Raw genomic sequence first — 19,416 nt, forward strand, 5'->3', positions numbered from 1 at the left:
CCGAGATGGCAACGCTGGAGAAGAAATTTTCAAGGTAAGTATTTCTTCTTGCAGGTAAGTGCGACCCGGGACAGTACAGAGGCTATCCATTGTGGAATGTACTAGCCCTGACTGTCCCGGGGGTATTTTTATTGAAAGAAATTTTTTCGTGGTCGGAACTCCGCTTTAAGAATAATGTTGGAGTCTGAGGGAACCCATGATCAAATCAATTCATTGGGGGACAATAGGAAGAGTGCCCCTTACATAGGTGGTCAGTGTGAAGAATGCACCCCTTAAAAATGATGGTCACTATGCCACCCTTACTGACAGCTACTGGTATTATGCTGCTGGCTCTGCTATATGGCACTGGACATGGAACTATGCAAGCACCAGCAGATGGGATGTCAATAAGCAAGCGTGAGGAACCTGGCAACCTTTGGAGAAACTCTAGTTGAGAATGGCTGGTTAAATAACCTTATATAGACCCTGTGTAATTATGCAGCTCAACACTTCAAGAAATGATTAATGGCTCATTCAAATTACTGATCTGCATAGATCAACCCAACTCAACGAACATGGCGTGGTGAATGAGCTCTTTATCGGTGGCAAGTTTCCCACATTGCTCCAGTGTCCTCTGAAAAATCATATGCACAGGCCATAGAGAGGCTAATATCGGTCTAGATCAGGGATATACAAACTGTGGCCCTCCAGCTGTTGCAAAACTATCCCATCATGCCTCTGCCTCTTGGTGTCATGCTTGTGGCTTTCACAGTCTTGCTATGACCCATGGGACTTGTAGTTCTGCAACAGCTGGAGGGCTACAGTTTGCATATCCCTGGTCTAGATCAATGTTTCTCAACCAGGGTTCCATGGAACCCTTGGTTTCCTCCAGAGGTTGCTAGGGGTTCCTTGAGCAATGAGCAATTTCTGCCTCTCAGATAAGTTCTCACTAACACCACTGATCTTTTTAGCTGTCTAACGGGGAATTTTTTGCCCATGTCTACAAGTGTAAGAAGCAATCTTCCCATTAAGGCTGGGTTCAAACAGGTTCGGCTGTGGTGTGCAGTCCAGTGTCCTGTGCGTTTCTGTTCAGGTGCAAGTTTTTCCCGGAATTCACACCTGAACCGGACCCAAAAATGCACAGGACCCTTTTCAAATTTGCACTGCAGCCACCCAGAACATGTGTGTACCAGCTCCATTGGAAAGCGTGTCACATTCACATGTTTTGCTAATTGAATAAGACACATCCAATTTGCATATATGTGAAGCCAACTTGACCAATCACACTAATGTATCAGGAGTTGTAACTATAGTCATTTTAACATGGGGTCCCTGAGACCGGAAAGGTAATTCAAGGGTTCCCCTGCACTAAAAAGACTGAGAAAGGTTGGTCTAGATTGATGCATATGCCCAGGGTGGCCCTATAATTGGTTTTGGTGCATGCTTGGCAATGTCACAGGATGCTGAAGCATTCTGATAAACAATGTCCAATTCGGCCAGACTAGGCAAGCGAGACGTGCTACCTGTCAGCATCTTAGGCCGCTTACCCACCATTAACACTTCCCTTAGTTATCATTGTATTGATAGTTAGAGCACAATGTTGGTATCCTATCAAATGATCAACTGAAATGCAAATCACCATTGCAAAAAGGACAATAAGGTCCCCATGCACACATAAAAAGGGAGTGCATTCCCAATGGCCATCAAGCCCCAACCTCCAGTGGTAGACAAAGTCACCAAAGAACCACCGAGTCCCTTATAAGATTATTTGACCCACATCTAGCATCTATGGGCCCCCAAGTACAGATGGGCCTTATGCAGCTGCACAGTGAGCAGAAAGTATTCTCATTCAATAAATGGGATACTATTATGCCAGAATCAACATATATGAGGCTGGGTATACTCTATAGAATGTGTACCTGTTGGGCACCTATATCAAGGCTCCTGTAAGCTTTCCTAGCGAACTGCAGATGGATCGCTATCATCACATCATTGCTGCAAATACAGTCGCATTTGCAGAAATTATCCTGAACTTACAGGGCACTGAAATGCCATCACTTAGGAGCACATGACAAAGAAATGCACATGACAGAAAGCAGCTGATCGTCTACCAAATCTGGAAAAAGTGTCTGAAGGTTCACAGACGGCCCTCTGGGCACAAAAATAGGAGTCTGATGCATAGATAAGCCTATGATAACTCCCAAGGAGAACAGAAACTATGTATAAGCTGGTTGGTCTCATTCTAGGTTTCCTACACCATAAGCCCTCTTGATATGCTCCACGAAAAGCCTGTGCACAGCCACAGTGCGCTCCAAATAGATCAACTGCAGGTAAATAAAAAAAGAAAAAAAAAAAAAAAGAGCAAAGATAAGGGTTATAAAAAGCAGAATTCCATAGCAACTAGGCTTCTCTTTGCAAAAATGTTTTGGCAGAGTGCTCCCTTACGTTGCTGCGCCTCCTGTCACAAGATCTCCCAACACTGTGCAGGTAGAAGCATGCTCTACTGCAGTGGTCCTCAACTCCGGTCCTCAGGGCCCACTAACAGGCCAGATTTTAAGTATTACCTTGGAGAGATGCAGACTAGAGTACTGCAATCACTGAGCAGCAAATGATATCACCTGGGATGGATTTCAGTTATCTTGCAAACCTGGCCTGTTATGCCTCGTACACACGCATCAATAGTTGGCCGTGAATTATCGGCCGATTTTCGGCTTGTATAGCTGGATACACACTATCCAACTTTTGTGGTTAGATTTCCTTCAGATTTACCTTTTTTATTATAGTGCAAGGGCCTTCCAGATTGCATACAAATTGAAAGTGTTTAGGTTTGACCTCATATTATATGGTTTTGGTAAGTCTAAAGGAAAAAGACTTTTCGGCCAAATAAAATCTGGTGTGCAGGCTATAAAATTTTTGTTGGCCGTCACCACAACGGCCGATTTTCCGTCAGTCAGTACAGATTTCGGCAGACAAAAATCTGATGAGCAAGACTGGGCATGCTCAGAGATGAAAAAAACACACGGAAAGTAAACCAGCACATGACATCACTTCTGAAGTAGATTTTTGTTGGCCGAGAAAATTCGTGTGCAGTCTAGAGCACATTTCAACCAACACAACAACACTGGACAAAAGTCGGCCGATAATCGTTGCGTGTGTACAAGGCATTAGTGGGCCCTGAGGACCAGGGTTGAGGACCACTGCTCTACTGTACCCTAATGCTTCAATCAGGCTTGAAGCTTGCTGCTTCCCCCCAACACTCCCCAGCAATAGGAGCAGACAATAGAAGGGAGGGTAAAGTTTTGCAAATGCTCAGAGTTACTGTCCTCACAAGAAGAGTACCGGGGACCTACCTATCTTAGTTCCTTCCCAGGGTGGACACACATTGGCCTGCCTGTGATGCATATGGATGAATACAGAGAAAGGAAAGTTCCCGTAGAACTATGTGCAAGTTCTGAGATACTGTTCTTACAAGAACACTGGGTACCTATCTTGGTTCTCTCAAGGATGGACACATACCCGCCTGCCTTAATACATATGGATCTATACAGTGTATGAAGAACTTTACGCATGTTCTGAGATACTGTCCACGCAAGAAGAACACTAGGCACCTATCTTGGTTCTTTCCCAGGGTCAAAGCCCATGGTCCTGCCTGTGACACATATGGATCAATACAGAGACAGAATAATTCCCGTAGAACTATGTGCAAGTTCTGAGATTCTGCCTTCACAAGAAGAGCCCTGGGCACTCTTTGATTCTTTCCCAGGTTGGAGACATATGGGCCTTGTCTGTGACACCTAAATCTATACAGAGACAAGAAAATTTATGGTGAACTATGTGCATGCTCCAAGAAACGGTGTTCATAAGAGCACTAGGTACTTTGGTGCCTTTCTAGGTTGGACACACTTGGGCCCCGGCTGTGACACATATAGATCTATATGCATGCTTCAAGAAATGGTGTTCATAAGAAGAAAACTGGGTACCCATCTTGATTCTTTCCCTGGCTAGACACACATTGGCCTGCCCTGACCCATTTGGATGATCAATACAGAAATATGAAAGTTTATGTAGAACTATGCGCACGGTCTAAGATATTGTCCCCCACCTCATTCGCGGATGATATTATCCTCATGCTCACAGACCCGTCCAAATCCCTCCCCACTGCATATAAAGTTTTGCAACACTTCCACCGTATCTCTTACTACAAGCTCAATGCGTCCAAGTCCATGGTTCTGAACCTTGGAGTCGATTCCCGGGCTCAAACCCTGCTTGAGTCCTTGGTTCCCATCCCTTGGTCCTCAGATAAAATCCATTACCTAGGTATTGACCTACCAGCTGATCCCACGAAACTCTTGATAGTTAACGTAACTAGACTTCTGCGCAAATTGGACACGGAAACCACACGTATGAAATCTTTGTACTTAACCTGGCATGGAAGGGTGACCGCATACAAAATGTTCTTATTGCCCCAAATTCTGTACCTGTTCAGAGCTCTCCCCGTACACTACCCGGTAACGAGTCTGGCCAAATTCTCTACCCATAAGATACTGTCACCACAAGAAGCACACTGGGCGCTTATCTTGGTTCCTTCCCAGGTTGGACACTCATGGGACAAATATGGAACAATACAGAGATAGGAAAGCTCATGTAGATCTACACAAGCCAATGTAGAGCCCAATTATGGTATACAAGGTGACATGTTCTTCCAATAGCAACTGAAAAGAGTCAATAACGCTTCGTGTTGGCTACAAATTCTTTAGAAAACTGTCCATGATTTGTACAAATTAGTCCAGCAAAGACGGAGGACATCACCTTCAACACCGAAGATTTTGCTTTTCTTGACTGCAACATGGATGGCAGAACAGATCCCAATAACGTAGCCAATGCTCTTTCAAAGTTACAACTGGTGCCAAACATCTGAGCTTTGTTCTAGTTGTTGTAGTCAATAGCGCTGACTCCGAAAAAGAAATTCTACTGGCCCCTGAGTTCCACATAAATTTGTCCACCCCTGCCATAATATAAACATATTCTTTAGTCTTCACAAAACCTCCTGCTCTCTAGCTCCCTTGTCACATCCCCCCATGCTCGCCTACAGGACTTCTCCAGAGCTTCTCCCATCCTTTGGATCTCCCTACCCCAATCTGTCTATCTATCCACATCTTTAGACAATCCCTAAAAACTCTTCTCTTCAAAGAAGGCTTTACTGCTTCTAACTAATACTAACACTGTTTTTACTTTCTCCATCAGCTCATCCCCCAAAGTTATTACCTTTGGTATCACTTGACCCTCCCCTCTTAGATTGTAAGCTCTAACGAGCAGGGCCCTCTGATTCCGCTTGTACCAAAAATTGTATTGTAACTATAATGTCTGCGCAAACTGTTGGCGCTATATAAATCCTGTATAATAATATTCACATATATCACCAGGACACAAAGTTCTGACCTTACCACAAAATAACCATCAGTTGGAAAAATTAAAAAAACAATGGGAAAGTATCCACAGACAAAGGGATGGATTAACTCCAACAACTGTTGACTTATTGAGATGGCAAGTATCTCATGTTTGTTGGTTGTTGGCCTAATGCCTGGCACACACAATGAGTATGCTGGTCTCATATCAATGAAGAGGCAACAAAAGTTGCAAAAATGTTCGTACGGCAGAATAAAATTTCGGAAGTGATGTAATGTATTGTAATTTCAAACAACTGTACTAATTAAACGAAAATCGTACAATCTGGTGTAGTACGAGAAAGATTTTCATGCTTGCCCCATCATATAATTTCGCATGAATTGTGATGAGCTCTCGAAAGCTCTGTACGAACGATCAGATTATCGTACGACCGATTTGAAAGTGGTAATTTTCTTACAATTTTCTGATCCTGTGTACTGATTCAGGCTTCAATGCTTTAAAGTGATAGATTATATATCTATTTTTTTTTTTTTTTTTTTTTTAATAACAGACAGGTTTATACTTACCTATGGAATTGCACAGAGCAATCCCGAACCTCCTCTTCCCAGGTACCCAGCCTGTGCGCTTGGCTCCTCCTCTTCTCTGCATGCCACCATAGAAAATAATTTCCTATTGTGGCAGTCCTGCAGGCTCGATCCCAGGCCACGCTGTCTGCGTCTATAGACAGAGGCAGCATGGCTTTGCCCCACCCCCTGCTCCTTCCTCAAAGGTTTGACTGACAGCAGCAGGAGCCTGCGAGAACAGGGAGAGCTGCTACAGACGGGCACAGCGCTGGATCAAGTGAGGGCTCAGGTAAGTATAGGGGGGGGGGGGGGGGAATGAGGGAACATATCGCTCGCTACCTAAACATTTTTTACCTTAAAGTGGTTCTAAAGGCAGAAGGTTTTTTATCTTAAAGTGGTTGTTAATCCACTTTGACAACTTTATACAATCCTCTGTGTACCCTGATTACAAGTGCTCCAGTCTCTGGGTTTTATAAAAAAAAAAAAAAAATGCCGCCTTTACCATATTTCAGAGCGGGTCCCGGCGATCAAATGACCAGCCAGCTCTCTCCTCTCCCCATCTGACAGATGCAGGAAGTGGGGCCTGAGATTCCCTTGCTGACGTCAGGCGGGGCGAGAAAAGGAGAGAGATAGCGCCAGCCAATCACGTGATGGCTGGGAGCCGCTTTGAAATACAGTAAAGGCGGCATTTTTTTTTTTAATAAAACAAAGAGACAGGAGAACTTGTAATCAGGGTACAGAGAGGATTATAGAGGATAATAAAAGTTATTTTAGCAGCAGGAGGGGAGGGGGGCGAGCACTGACACAGGAGCAGGGAGGGAGGGGGGAGAGGAGCACAAGAGACCTGCGGATGACAGAGGCATGTACACTGACCACAGTGTCAGGGCTCAACAGCCATGATAAACCGTGGTCAGTTTACAGAGGGGAGGGCATAAACTTGCAGGATCAGCCAGGGCTTTAGGTGATATGGTGGGCCAAATGACACAGCACAAGCACTGTGCTGTATAACATGCTTTAAGGATCTTTTTTCTTGGGGTTAACGCTTTAATACATTCTATGCATTAAGATAAGAAACCTGTGTGCAGCAGCCCCCCCCTAATACCCTGACCCCCATCTTAATCCAGAAATGTTGCATGAGAACCTTGGCTGCCCGGGACTCTTCTTCTTTATTGGCTAAGGCACAGCAGCGGGCGCCATTGGCTCCCTCTGCTGTTAATCAAAGTCAGTAATCCAATGAGGAAAGTGAGGGGGCGGGCCGAGCTGAATTATGAAGGAAAAAAATTATTAGAGAGGAGTATGCCCCCTCACCCAACATGGCATCTGAGCACTTAAAGTCTAAGTCCACCTCTTAAAAAAAAAAAAAAATGCACCCATATTGCTTAATAAAAAATAAATAAAAAAAAAAAAATTATATATTATATTATATATATATATATTATATATATATATAATTTTTTAAAACTACTTTAAAAGTAATGCAATGCAGAAAAAAAACCAGCAAATGCATTTTTTTTTTTTCTCGAGGTGGACTTGGACTTTAAGTAATAACATGCCATTGCTACCTAGCCCCAAAGCCTGCTTCACAGCAATGCGTTTAAAGAATATCTAACCCAATAATATTAATGCAATATACAGCAGCTTTCCAGGCCTTGGATGTGGTGGCTGCAATGTTTTTTCTTAGGCTAAGAACATTTTCAGGAAGTACAGATAAACATCTGTTGATCCTGCCAGAATTCCAGGGTCCTTCTCACTTGCTGTACACTTGACATATTAAACAAGGTTTTTAGCTTTTCCAGATATCTTCATAGATAGGAAGGATTTGTAGTTTAATGAAGTGGAGGCGAGTGTAGTCCAAACCAGAAGAACAGCCTAGCAGTGATGGCGAACCTTGGCACCCCAGATGTTTTGGAACTACATTTCCCATGATGCTGGTGCACTCTGTAATGTAGGTGAGCATCATGGGAAATGTAGTTCCAAAACATCTGGGGTGCCAAGGTTCGCCTTCACTGCCCTAGGGTGACAACATGCTCCTCCATTGATACAGTGCAGTGAGTGAGTGTTGTCACCCCAGGACAGGAAGTATGTTACTGGCATCACCATATAAAAATTAGAGGGCAGGAGGGCAGGGGGGAATGCAGCCACCACATCTAAAGAATGGTAAAAAGCAATGTATAAAAAAATAAAAAAAAAAAAAAAGAAGTTTGCTTTTGGGTTTACAAAACTTTCATCTGTGGAAGAATTTGGGTTTTACAATTTAGAGTTCTAGGTATTGAGAAGTTAGAAAATATTTGCCACATTTTAATTTAATTACAGACTATAGACCTCACTACATTGAAAAGCGTGAGCGATGAGAAACGTTTCCTTGGCAAGATTTTATGCAAATAAGCAACAAAAATTTAGGCAAGGCTTACACAAGATAAAACATTTAAATGGGCCATTCATTCATTCTCCAGAACAGATTCTCAGCTTTCATCTACATCTCCATGCAACCGAAAGCAAACATTACAAAGCACACAAACTTTCTTTGAGTCCGCCATCTTGATTCTGAACGATAAAAATCGAGGTCTGAAGAGCGTACCGGTTGTGAAAGTTCTAGATTAGCATTTCTCATTAGCAGTGTGAACCAATGGCACTTTAGTACGCCACATTCTAAGGGCTATTTTTATAGGTTGACATATTATTCAACACAGTACAAAGAGCGATCGTGTGCAGTAAAGCACAGAGGTTGATTTACTAAAGCTGGAGAGTGCAAAATCTGGTGCCGCTGTGCAAAGAAACCAATCAGCTTCCAGTTATTTTTTTCCCCGTCAAAGCTTAAGAGCCGGTTCACACTATTACGACTTGGTCAGCCTGGCAAGTCGCGCACTGTCGGGTCCATTGAGTAGTACAGGACCGGTTCTAATAGGAGCAACACAAAAGTCGCTCCGACTTAGAAAAAGGGTCCTGTATTACTTCGGGGCAACCTGGAGGCGACTTGCATAGACATTCATTATATGAAGTTCGTGCAAGTCGTGCTGCACGCGACTTCACAGGTCGCCCCCGAAGTCGGAGCGAACTAATGTGAACGGGGGCTAAAATGAACAAGCTGAAATTAAAGGCCAATTGGCTACCACGCACAGCTGCACCAGATTTTGTACTCTTTAGTTTTAGTAAATCAACCCCAGCAGCCAATCACAGCTCAACATTCATTCTTTAACTAAAAGGACCACCTGAAAACTGATCTGCGATTGGCTGTTAGGGGTTACTGCACCCCCATGCTGTACTGTCATTAAAGTTAAAATCTGGGAAACTTCACATTGAAACTTTTATAGTTATATAGCTGATAAGGTTGAAAAACGCCACCAGTTTATCCAGTTCACCATATGAGTGTCTAGGATTAAAGGGAATTTCCATAGTAAATAAACCCCCACAGAGCACTCCTCTATGCCCAATACCCTTTAGGCCAGGGTCACATATATGCGGCTGCGGTTTGTAGTCCGGAGTTCGGTGTGCTTAAAGCCCAGTACACACGCACAGATTGTTGGCCGTAAATTGTCAGCCAACGTCCGATCGGCCGATTGTCGGCTTGTTAGTATGATGCTTCCGACAACCAACTGCGACTTTTTGGCCGAAAAAAATCTGGTGTGCATGCTATAAAATTTTTGTTGGCCAACAACAGAACGGCCGATTGTTGTTCAGTCAGTACAGATTTCGGCAGACAAAAAAATCAGATGAGCAAGACTGGGCATGCTCAGAGAAGAAAAAACACACGGAAAGTCAACCATCACATGACATCAATTCTGTAGTTGGTTTTTGTTGGCCAACAAAAGTCCAGTGCAAGTCTAGAGCACATTTCAACCAACAAACAACACTGGACAAAAGACGGCCGATCGGTCGGCCAACAATCTGTGCGTGGGTACGAGGCTTAAGTTCACCGATTCAGGTGCAATTCATGTGCAAATTTTCACCGGAACTGGACCCAAAAACGCACAGGACCATTTTTGAAACCACACCGCGGTCGCCCTGGACAGGTGTGAACCAGCTTCATTGAGAGTCGGGCACGTTCAAGTCCTGCAAAATAGATGTGGTTTAAAATAAACACATCCAATTCACATATATATGAACCCAACCTTAGTATAAGGTAGGAAAGAGAGGAATAAAAAACAAATAAATAAATAAATAATTGATAGTTACAGAGAAATCACGGCCATAGGATCTGCTGACATGATACAACATTGAAGAAAGCCGATTATCAAGTCATCAAAAACTACAGTGAACCATCAATCAATAAATTCTAATCATACCCTTGATTGTTTGGGGTTACTGATTTCATGCCATTGAGTTCATATAGGATACTAAGTTCAACCCTAAGCGTTAACACGCAATCCCTTTAAATTGATAACAATCAAAAATTGACTGTTGACAGGGAACAATTCTCAATCTGTTAGGTCATTTCTTGACTTGATCTCAAAATGTTTGATGGATTGCTTCATTGGCCTGACCAATGACTCGTGTGGCCATCACAACCCAACAAAAACCATCAGCAAATGTTCATAGCTTGCACTGATGGCTCAAGCAGTCGATGAACTTGGCACGAAGCATTGTGCCACAGGGCCCTATGACCGTCTCTGCCTTAAAAATAATTGTGTGACCATTAATGATCCTGTAAATAGAGCGTCACCAGCCAGATCTGTAGACGACCTGGGGGCAAGAGTCAGCATTTCCTCCTCCTGGGATGTGGAACTGATCAATGGCTCCACACAGTAGGGGATATCTTTCTGTAGGACTCAAGAATCAAAATGGATTAATCGCTTTCCCAGTCTTCCAGTGCTAGCCTGGACTGGGCATCCCAGTTGACTGGAACCACCTTGGGATTCTAGAGTTTCATGTCCGCTAACAGGAAAAGTTTAGAATACTCCCGTAGAGAGTCATAAAACTCGTAAACAAAGCAGTAATACAATAATAATTATTTGCATAGATGGGCATCCAGTGCCGCTTGCTATTGAAGAACCACCAGTCTGAACATGCCCCAAGATGCTGGGACTTGTAGTTCTCTAAAATCTGACAAATCTATGTTACACAGCTAGAAAAAGAACTTTATCAAAGATCACTGGCAGTCAAGATTGACTTACGTTTAATCTGCCTGGGATTACGCTGTTTTCTTCTGGACATCTCTCTGTGGTGGGCAGTAAGGGTGGCAAGGAGGGGGCTCAGGTTCTCCTCAGTAGCATTGCAGTCCATTCAGAGGCTCAGGGGAGAAGGCATAAACAGGGCAGAGGCTGGCTCCCCCAATCTGATATACAAACCGGGGTGGAACCCCTGTCAGCAAACCACAATGGCATATGTCATCGGCAGAGAGCTTCCAGCCATGACCAATTCCTCCAGTCGAAGGGAAAATTCCCCCCGTCTCCTGCAGGGGCAACTGCCAGACTCGTCTTCCGGGTGGTGATTACTCTCCAAAAACCTCCAGCAGGAAAAATTGCTGATCAGTAATTAATGTCCACAGACTCCACCAGGGGTGAGGGAGAGCCTACACCAGGCTGTGCCAGAGCGATCTGCTCTTTTATTTAGGGGTATGAGATCTTCTCTGCCCTTTAGTGGTACCATCCATAGGAGGTACCTCTGTCCGTAGTAGATGATAAGGGTAATAATACCAGCAGTGCTCTCTGGTTTGGTCAGCTTTTTTTTTCCAGGGTAAATGCCCAGTCCTCTATAATCAGATCCTACAGGGAGGTAGATGTGATCAGATCCTACAGAGGGTAGATGCCCAGTGTATGCCCAGTCCTCTATGATCAGATCCAGCAGAGATTAGATGCCCAGTCTTCTGAGAAGGGATCCTGTAGGAAGAAGATATCTAGTCCTCTGACTAGATCCTACAGGGTGTAGATGTCCAGTGTGTGCCCAGATCTTGTATGGGGGATGGATGTCCACTATGTGCCCAGTCCCTTGCAATCAGATCCTGCAGGGAGTTGATACCCAGTCCTCAATGATCAGATCCTGTAGAGGGTTGTTTCCCCATGTGCCCAGTCCTCAATGATCAGATCCTGTAGAGGGTTGTTTCCCCATGTGCCCAGTCCTCAATGATCAGATCCTGCACTCTAGTCAGCTCCAGCTTCTCAATGATCAGATCCTGTGGGAAGGTATATTCTCTCTATGTACCAAGTCCCTCGTGACTAGATCTTATGATCAGATACTGGTGAGGGCAGCTGTCGAGCCCTAATGATCAGATCCTCTATTGGGTAGATGCCGAGTGTGTGCCCAGTCCCTATGAATATGTTAGGATGGCAGACACCTAGTCCTGGGTAATCAGGCTGCGTATGGTGTAGGTGCCCAGTCCTGGGTGATCAGATCCTGCAGTGGGTAGGTGCCCAGTCCTGGGTGATCAGGTTGTGTATGGCGTAGGTGCCCAGTTCTTGGTAGGTGCCCAGTCGTGGGTGATCAGGTATTTTAGGAGGTAGGTACCCAGTATCGGGTGGTCAGGTCCTTTAGGAGGTAGGTGCCCAGTCCTCAGTGATCAGGTCCTTCAGGAGTTAGGTGTCCAGTCGTGGGTGATCAGGTCCTTTAGGGGGTAGGTGCCTAGCCCTGGGTGATCAAGTCCTGTTGGGTGTAGATGCCCAGTTCTGGGTGGTCAGGTCCTGTAGGGGGTAGGTGCCCAGGCCTGGGTGACCAGGTCCTGCAGGGTGTAGGTGATCAGGTCCTGCAGGGGTAGGTGCCCACTCCTGGGCGTTCAGGTCCTGCAGGAGTAGGTGCCCACTCCTGGGTGTTCAGGTCCTGCAGGGGGTAGGTGCCCAGCCCTGGGTGAACAGGTCCTGCAGGGGGTAGGTGCCCAGCCCTGGGTGAACAGGTCCTGCAGGGGGTAGGTGCCCAGCCCTGGGTGTTCAGGTCCTGCCCCCGGTGCCTACTCCTGGGTGTTCAGGTCCTGCAGGGGGTAGGTGCCCACTCCTGGGTGATCAGGTCCTGCAGGGGGTAGGTGCCCACTCCTGGGTGATCAGGTCCTGCAGGGGGTAGGTGCCCACTCCTGGGTGATCAGGTCCTGCAGGGGGTAGGTGCCCAGTCCTGGGTGATCAGGTCCTGCAGGAGGTAGGTGCCCACTCCTGGGTGATCAGGTCCTGTACTGGGTAGGTGCCCCCCCTGTCTCCAATGATCAGGTCCTCAGTGACAGACACTGCCAGGCTCGGTGTCTCCGGGGCAGTAACAGCGTCGCCCTCCTGGCTGTGATCAGCGCTGCCAGTCTGGGTGCCCTCTCATCGTCCAGTATGGGATCGGTGTGCCTGGAAATCTCCAGCTCGCTCTTCCCAGGCTCTCCGCTGTATAGCCGACAAATGAGGAGCACACAGCTCCGGGCTCAGCAGGTGCAGATAACGGTGCTGGGCGGCAGGACGCTGAGCAACCAGGGTGGGCGGGGCTCCGGGATCCTGAGCACACAATGTGGGCGGGGCTCCGGGATCCTCACTTTCTCAATGGAACCTGAAAATGTATCAAAGCGGCCGGAGAGCGACATTCCCAACGGGGCGTGGCTGCCGGAGGGAAAGGAGGAGGAGATGCGGAGACCGCCCACTGACGCCCCTACAACCGCAGCCATCGCCCTCTGAGACGTCAGGACGCACGCAGTATAGACGGGAATAGAGGACTTTCAAATTACACGCCCCTAAAGGGCGTGTCACCATAGGGGCGATGTTAATACGGAGGCCGGCTGTTACCAAACCTGAAGACTAGCAGACAGTGTGTATGTATAATGAATAGATCAGCTGCAGGTTATAAAACTACAAATCCCAGCATGCACTGCCATGGCCCCGGGAATTTCATTTTCATGTGATTTATATACAGTATCTCACAAAAGTGAGTACACCCCTCACATTTTTGTAAATATTTTATTCTATCTTTTCATGTGACAACACTGAAGAAATGACACTTTGCTACAATGTAAAGTAGTGAGTGTACAGCTTGTATAACAGTGTAAATCTGCTGTCCCCTCAATATAACTCAACACACAGCCATTAATGTCTAAACCGCTGGCAACAAAAGTGAGTACACCCCTAAGTGAAAATGTCCAAATTGGGCCCAAAGTGTCAATATTTTGTGTGGCCACCATTATTTTCCAGCACTGCCTTAACCCTCTTGGGCATGGAGATCACCAGAGCTTCACAGGTTACCACTGAAGTCCTCTTCCACTCCTCCATGATGACATCACAGAGCTGGTGGATGTTGGAGGCCTTGCACTCCTCCACCTTCTGTTTGAGGATCCCCCACAGACGCTCAATAGGGTTTAGGTCTGGAGACATGCTTGGCCAGTCCATCACCTTTACCCTCAGCTTCTTTAGCAAGGCAGTGGTCATCTTGGAGGTGTGTTTGGGGTCGTTATCATGTTGGAATACTGCCCTATGGCCCAGTCTCCGAAGGGAGGGGATCATGCTCTGCTTCAGTATATCACAGTACATGTTGGCATTCACGGTTCCCTCAATGAACTGTATCTCCCCAGTGTCAGCAGCCCCAGACCATGACACTCCCACCACCATGTTTGACTGTAGGCAAGACACACTTGTCTTTGTACTCCTCACCTGGTTGCCACCACACACGCTTGACACCATCTGAACCAAATAAGTTTATCTTGGTCTCATCAGACCACAGAACATGGTTCCAGTAATCCATGTCCTTAGTCTGCTTGTCTTCAGCAAACTGTTTGTGGACTTTCTTGTGCATCATCTTTAGAAGAGGCTTCCTTCTGGGCTGACAGCCATGCAGACCAATTTGATGCAGTGGGCGGCGTATGGTCTGAGCACTGACAGGCTGACCCCCCCACCCCTTCAACCTCTGCAGAAATGCTGGCAGCACTCATACATCTATTTCCCAAAGAGAACCTCTGGATATGATGCTGAGCACATGCACTCAACTTCTTTGGTCAACCATGATGAGGTCTGTTCTGAGCGGAATCTGTCCTGTTTAACCTCTGTATGGTCTTGGCCACCGTGCTGCAGCTCAGTTTCAGGGTCTTGGCACTCTTCTTATAGCCTAGGCCATCTTTATGTAGAGCAACAGATCTTTTTTTCAGATCCTGAGAGAGTTCTTTGCCATGAGGTGCCATGTTGAACTTCCAGTGACCAGTATGAGAGAGTGAGAGCGATAACACCAAATTTAACATACCTGCTCCCCATTCGCACCTAAGACCTTGTAACACGAACGAGTCACATGAAAATGAGGGAGGGAAAATGTGTAATTGGGCCCAATTTGGACATTTTCACTGAGGGGTGTACTCACTTTTGTTGCCAGTGGTTTAGACATTACAGGCTACATCTACATTAGGTTTTAGTTAATAGGCGTACATATATTTCTGCTACAGCTCTAATCATCCTTCCCTGAAGTTTCTCTTCCTGGTGCATTAGGGGATGCCTCACTTTATCTGCTGCAATTATCATAGTTTATAATTAGCTGACAGTTCAAATGGTAGAATATGGGGTTGAGTGGGAGTCAGGAGCTGTTACTGCCAAGAAGTGTAAGAATTGGGTAAAAGGGAGTGTTTTTGGTTAGACTGACAATATTTAATTCATGTATGAGATTGATTTTCACAATAATTAAAACAATTGTCGGCGAGAAATCCCAAAATTATAATTAGTTTAAAAAAAATGGTATCAGCTCAGCTCCTAACCTAACCCAACCTCTCCTCTGGAGATGCATATTTGCCTCTATTTGAGGGCTGCAGTTCTGCTGTTCATATACATCCATTCTTGATTGTTTGCTTCCAGTGCTGCTTGTTTGCAATAATTGCTGCCTATTTACAACCAGTGCTGCTTGGTGGTATCCAGTGCTACCTGTTTACATACAATGCTAACCTAACCCATCCTCCCCTCTGGAGATGCATACTTGCCTCGATCTGATGGCTGCAGTTACGCTGTTCATAAACATCCATTGCTGCTTGTTTGCATCCAGTGCTCTATTTTTACATTTAGTGTTGCTTGTTTACATTCAGTGCTGCTGGTTTACATTAATTTCTGCTTTTTTGGATTCAGTGCTGTTTGTTCACATTTAGTGCAGCTTGTTTACACTCAGTCCTATTTTTTTTACATCTAGTGCTGCTGGTTTACATCCAGTGCTGCTGGTTTACATCTATTGCTGCTTATTTGCATTTAGTGATGTTTTTTTTTACATCTAGTGCTGCTTGTTTACATCCAGTGCTAACCTAACCCACCCTCCCCTCCTGAGATGCTGAGACTTGCCTCGATCTGAGGGCTGCAGTTCCACTGTTTACTTACACCCTTTGCTGCTTTTTGGCATCCAGTGTTGTTTTGTTTACATTCCATGCTGCTGGTTTACATTCATTGCTGCTTGTTTGCATTATTTGCTGCTTATTTACAACCAGTGCTGCTTGGTGGCATCCAGTGCTACTTGTTTACATCCAGTGCTAACCTAACCTATCCTCCCCTCTAGAGAGGCATTCTTGCCTCGATCTGATGGCTGCAGTTACGCTGTTCATACACATCCATTGATGCTTGTTTGCATCCAGTGCTCGTTGTTTACATTCAGTGTTGCTTGTTTACATCCAGTGCTGCTGGTTTATCTCCAGTGCTGGTTTACATTCAATGCTGTTTTTTTTGCATACAGTGCTGTTTGTTCACATCCAGTGCAGTTCGTTTGCACCCAGTGCTGTTTTTTATTTACATCTAGTGTTGCTGGTTTACATCAAGAACTACTGGTTTACATCCATTGCTGCTTATTTGCATTCATTGATGTTTGTTTACATCTAGTGCTGCTGGTTTACATCCAGTGCTAACCTAACCCAACATCTAACCCAAGATGTTTCGATCTGAGGGCTGCAGTTCGGCTGTTCACTTACATCTACTGCTGCTTTTTTGCATCCAGTGTTTACATTCAGCGCTGCTTGTTTACATCCAGTGCTGCTTGTTTAAATCCACTGCTGCTGGTTTACATCCATTGCTGCTCTTTTGCATCCAGTGTTGTTTAGCGGGACTTTGAAGAGACTTGTTTAGAGACTTGGAAGAGACTTGGAAGAGACTTAGCGTGACTTTGAGTCCCCATTCACACTAGCGCGACTTGTCAGGCGACTTGGTCGCCTGACAAGTCGCGGTGGGTCACCTGCCATAGATTAGCACAGGACCCGTTCTAATAGGTGCGACACAAGTCGCTCCGACTTAGAAAAAGGGTCCTGTACTACTTTGGGGCGACCTGGAGGCGACCTGCATTGACTTCACAGGTCGCCCCAGCAATTGACTTTCTGGTCGCGGTAGTGTGAACCTATAGTGTTGCTTGTTTACATCCAGTGTTGCTTATTTACATCTAATGCTGTTTGTTTACATCTGGTGCTGTTTGTTTACATCCAGTGCTGCTTGTTTATATAAAGTGCAGTTTGTTTACATCCAGTGCTATTTGTTTACATCCAATGCTGCTTGTTTACATCCAATGCTGCTTGTTTATATCCCGTGCAATTTTTTTACATCCAGTGCCACAAGTTCTCACTTTTCTGGCACAGACTTCTATGGGAGCACCTTCAATTGTCTCTGGCTTGGGGACACATCCTTTATAAATCTATGAGACACTAATGCAGATGTGGCCTGGATAGTGAGGACTTACTATGCTGGATGTCAACAAACAGCAAAACCTCAGCCATCAGAGGGTAGGTTAGGTTAGGTTAAGTTAGGTTAGGTAGGGGAAGGGAACAATAGAGAAAAGTGTACTCATCCTTTAAACTTTTTCAACATTTCAAGTTCTAAGCAAAGCTTTTTGGAAATACACATGAAACCACGCTGCCCCATCAAGGCTCCTCTGCAAATTGTATTCTCTGGCTCAGAACTGTCCGAGCCCCCAACTACGGGACATGCTGTGTATATCTAGATACTGGAAATATATCAATCAGTGACACACAGGTGTGACCGGCCCACAATAAGCTCCTTGCATTATTAGCCGCCCGCCATCACATTATAAAACACGATTTGATGTATGTAAAAGAAGAAAGGCACTATTAGTACATTAAGAATTTGTTTGTCACACGCGGCGTCATGCTCTTGCAATGTCTGATGCTATCTCCGGGAGATCTTATCTCCTCCTGCACTGTTGTGTATGTGGGCCTGATTCATGACATCTTATGGTTGCTGATGAAACAGCTTCAGAAAACTTTGCATGAGAAGATCTTATCTCTCCGGAGATCGTATCTCCCATCTGCTTCATACGCCCTCCCAGTTCCTATTTCGTTAATTAAAGGTACATTATTAAATCAGTGGAGGATGGGCAAGCTGCTGCAATTCAACTAACCTCAGGAAAAGCTGGTCATGCACATTTGCACGTACAGAAAGTGATGGGTGCGGAAATGCGACAGGTTATCAGCTGGTCCCGTGACCAGCCAAGATTTTCTAACCTGTCCAATTGCTTTCTACCCTGAGATCTACCTGTATATCTGGATATTATAGTTACGGCCCATTAAAGGGAACCAGTCACAAATGATGCTGGAAAAGGAGGGGTCAGAAGTTTTTGGGAATTTTACAACTGAAAACCTGTAAATCACCTCATCTCATGTTCTGCCTTGCAGCTCCTCAGAGCGCATAACAGCATCTAATGAGGGATCTCTGAGGCTGAGAAAAATGTAACATCAGGGATCATTATAAAGCCGAAGTTTAACCACTTGCCGACCAGTCACGTTGACTGTACTGCGGCAAAGTGGCTCGATTCCGTCCAGCGACGTAGACCTACGTCGCTGGACTCCTCCCCCTGTAGGCGGCGCTCGCGTCACGTCGCGGCAGTCACAGCAGGAGTCGGGCCAGGGGAGGAGCGGCAGCGATCACTGGCTGGCAGGGTGCTGTACATAGCTTCCTTAATCATCACAGCACCCTGCCTTAGTACTGCCTTCAAGAACCCTCAATTCTAATGCAAGCAGTGGGCCGGCCCTTGGGGGGAGTTATGCAAATTTCATAATGTCTTGATGGGCGGTTGTCAGTCTGCAAGAGTGGGCATTCCTAGGCAGGCTATATTTGCATGCAGACTGCTATAGGTAATGCCCAAATGTGATGCTGAGCCTCCATGATTGAAAGAACTGAAATCCAATGGATGTAAGGGGCGGGCCAGAGACAGTCAGAACAATGTGAGCCTCACTTACATGGACTGGGTCATGCAGGGCTCCTCCAGTGTCAGTAATGACGTTTCAGCTTGTCTCACACAAGTTTGTTAGCTTGCTCCACACTAATCTGTTTATGGATCCTGTCTTTTCCTATGGTAAGAAGGGAAATAAGAAGTTAGTTTAGGTTCACATCTATGCGGGCTGCGCTTGATGCTTTTTTCCGGCTCGTTTTGCGGTGCGTTTTTAAACCCTCATTTTTTATGCATTTTTGCATGCAGTTTTCTTGCATTTATTTTTTTCTCTTTAAAAACACTGTATACAGCTGGCTGCTGAAGTGCAGGCCGGGAAGCCGGCCGCCGCGTCCTTAACAACCGATGAGTCATCAGCTGTCAGCGGGGTTCCCTGCTGACAGCTGAATGTCAAAAAAAG

General features: G+C 45.5%; 1 protein-coding gene across 1 annotated transcript in view; it reads right to left on the reverse strand.

Moving 5' to 3' along the window:
• ZFPM1 (zinc finger protein, FOG family member 1) overlaps positions 1 to 11,145 on the reverse strand; it is a 181,132-nt gene extending 169,987 nt beyond the window's left edge. Inside the window, exon 1 of the mRNA XM_082269561.1 lies at positions 11,060 to 11,145. Coding sequence (XP_082125687.1) covers positions 11,060 to 11,099 — 40 coding nt within the window. The 5' untranslated portion in view covers positions 11,100 to 11,145. The remainder of the gene's footprint in view (positions 1 to 11,059) is intronic.
• Between the last annotated feature and the right edge of the window lie 8,271 nt (positions 11,146 to 19,416).

This window comes from Pelophylax lessonae (genome assembly GCF_965119305.1).
Source record: "Pelophylax lessonae genome assembly, chromosome: 10".
In the NCBI taxonomy this organism is placed as follows: domain Eukaryota; kingdom Metazoa; phylum Chordata; class Amphibia; order Anura; family Ranidae; genus Pelophylax; species Pelophylax lessonae.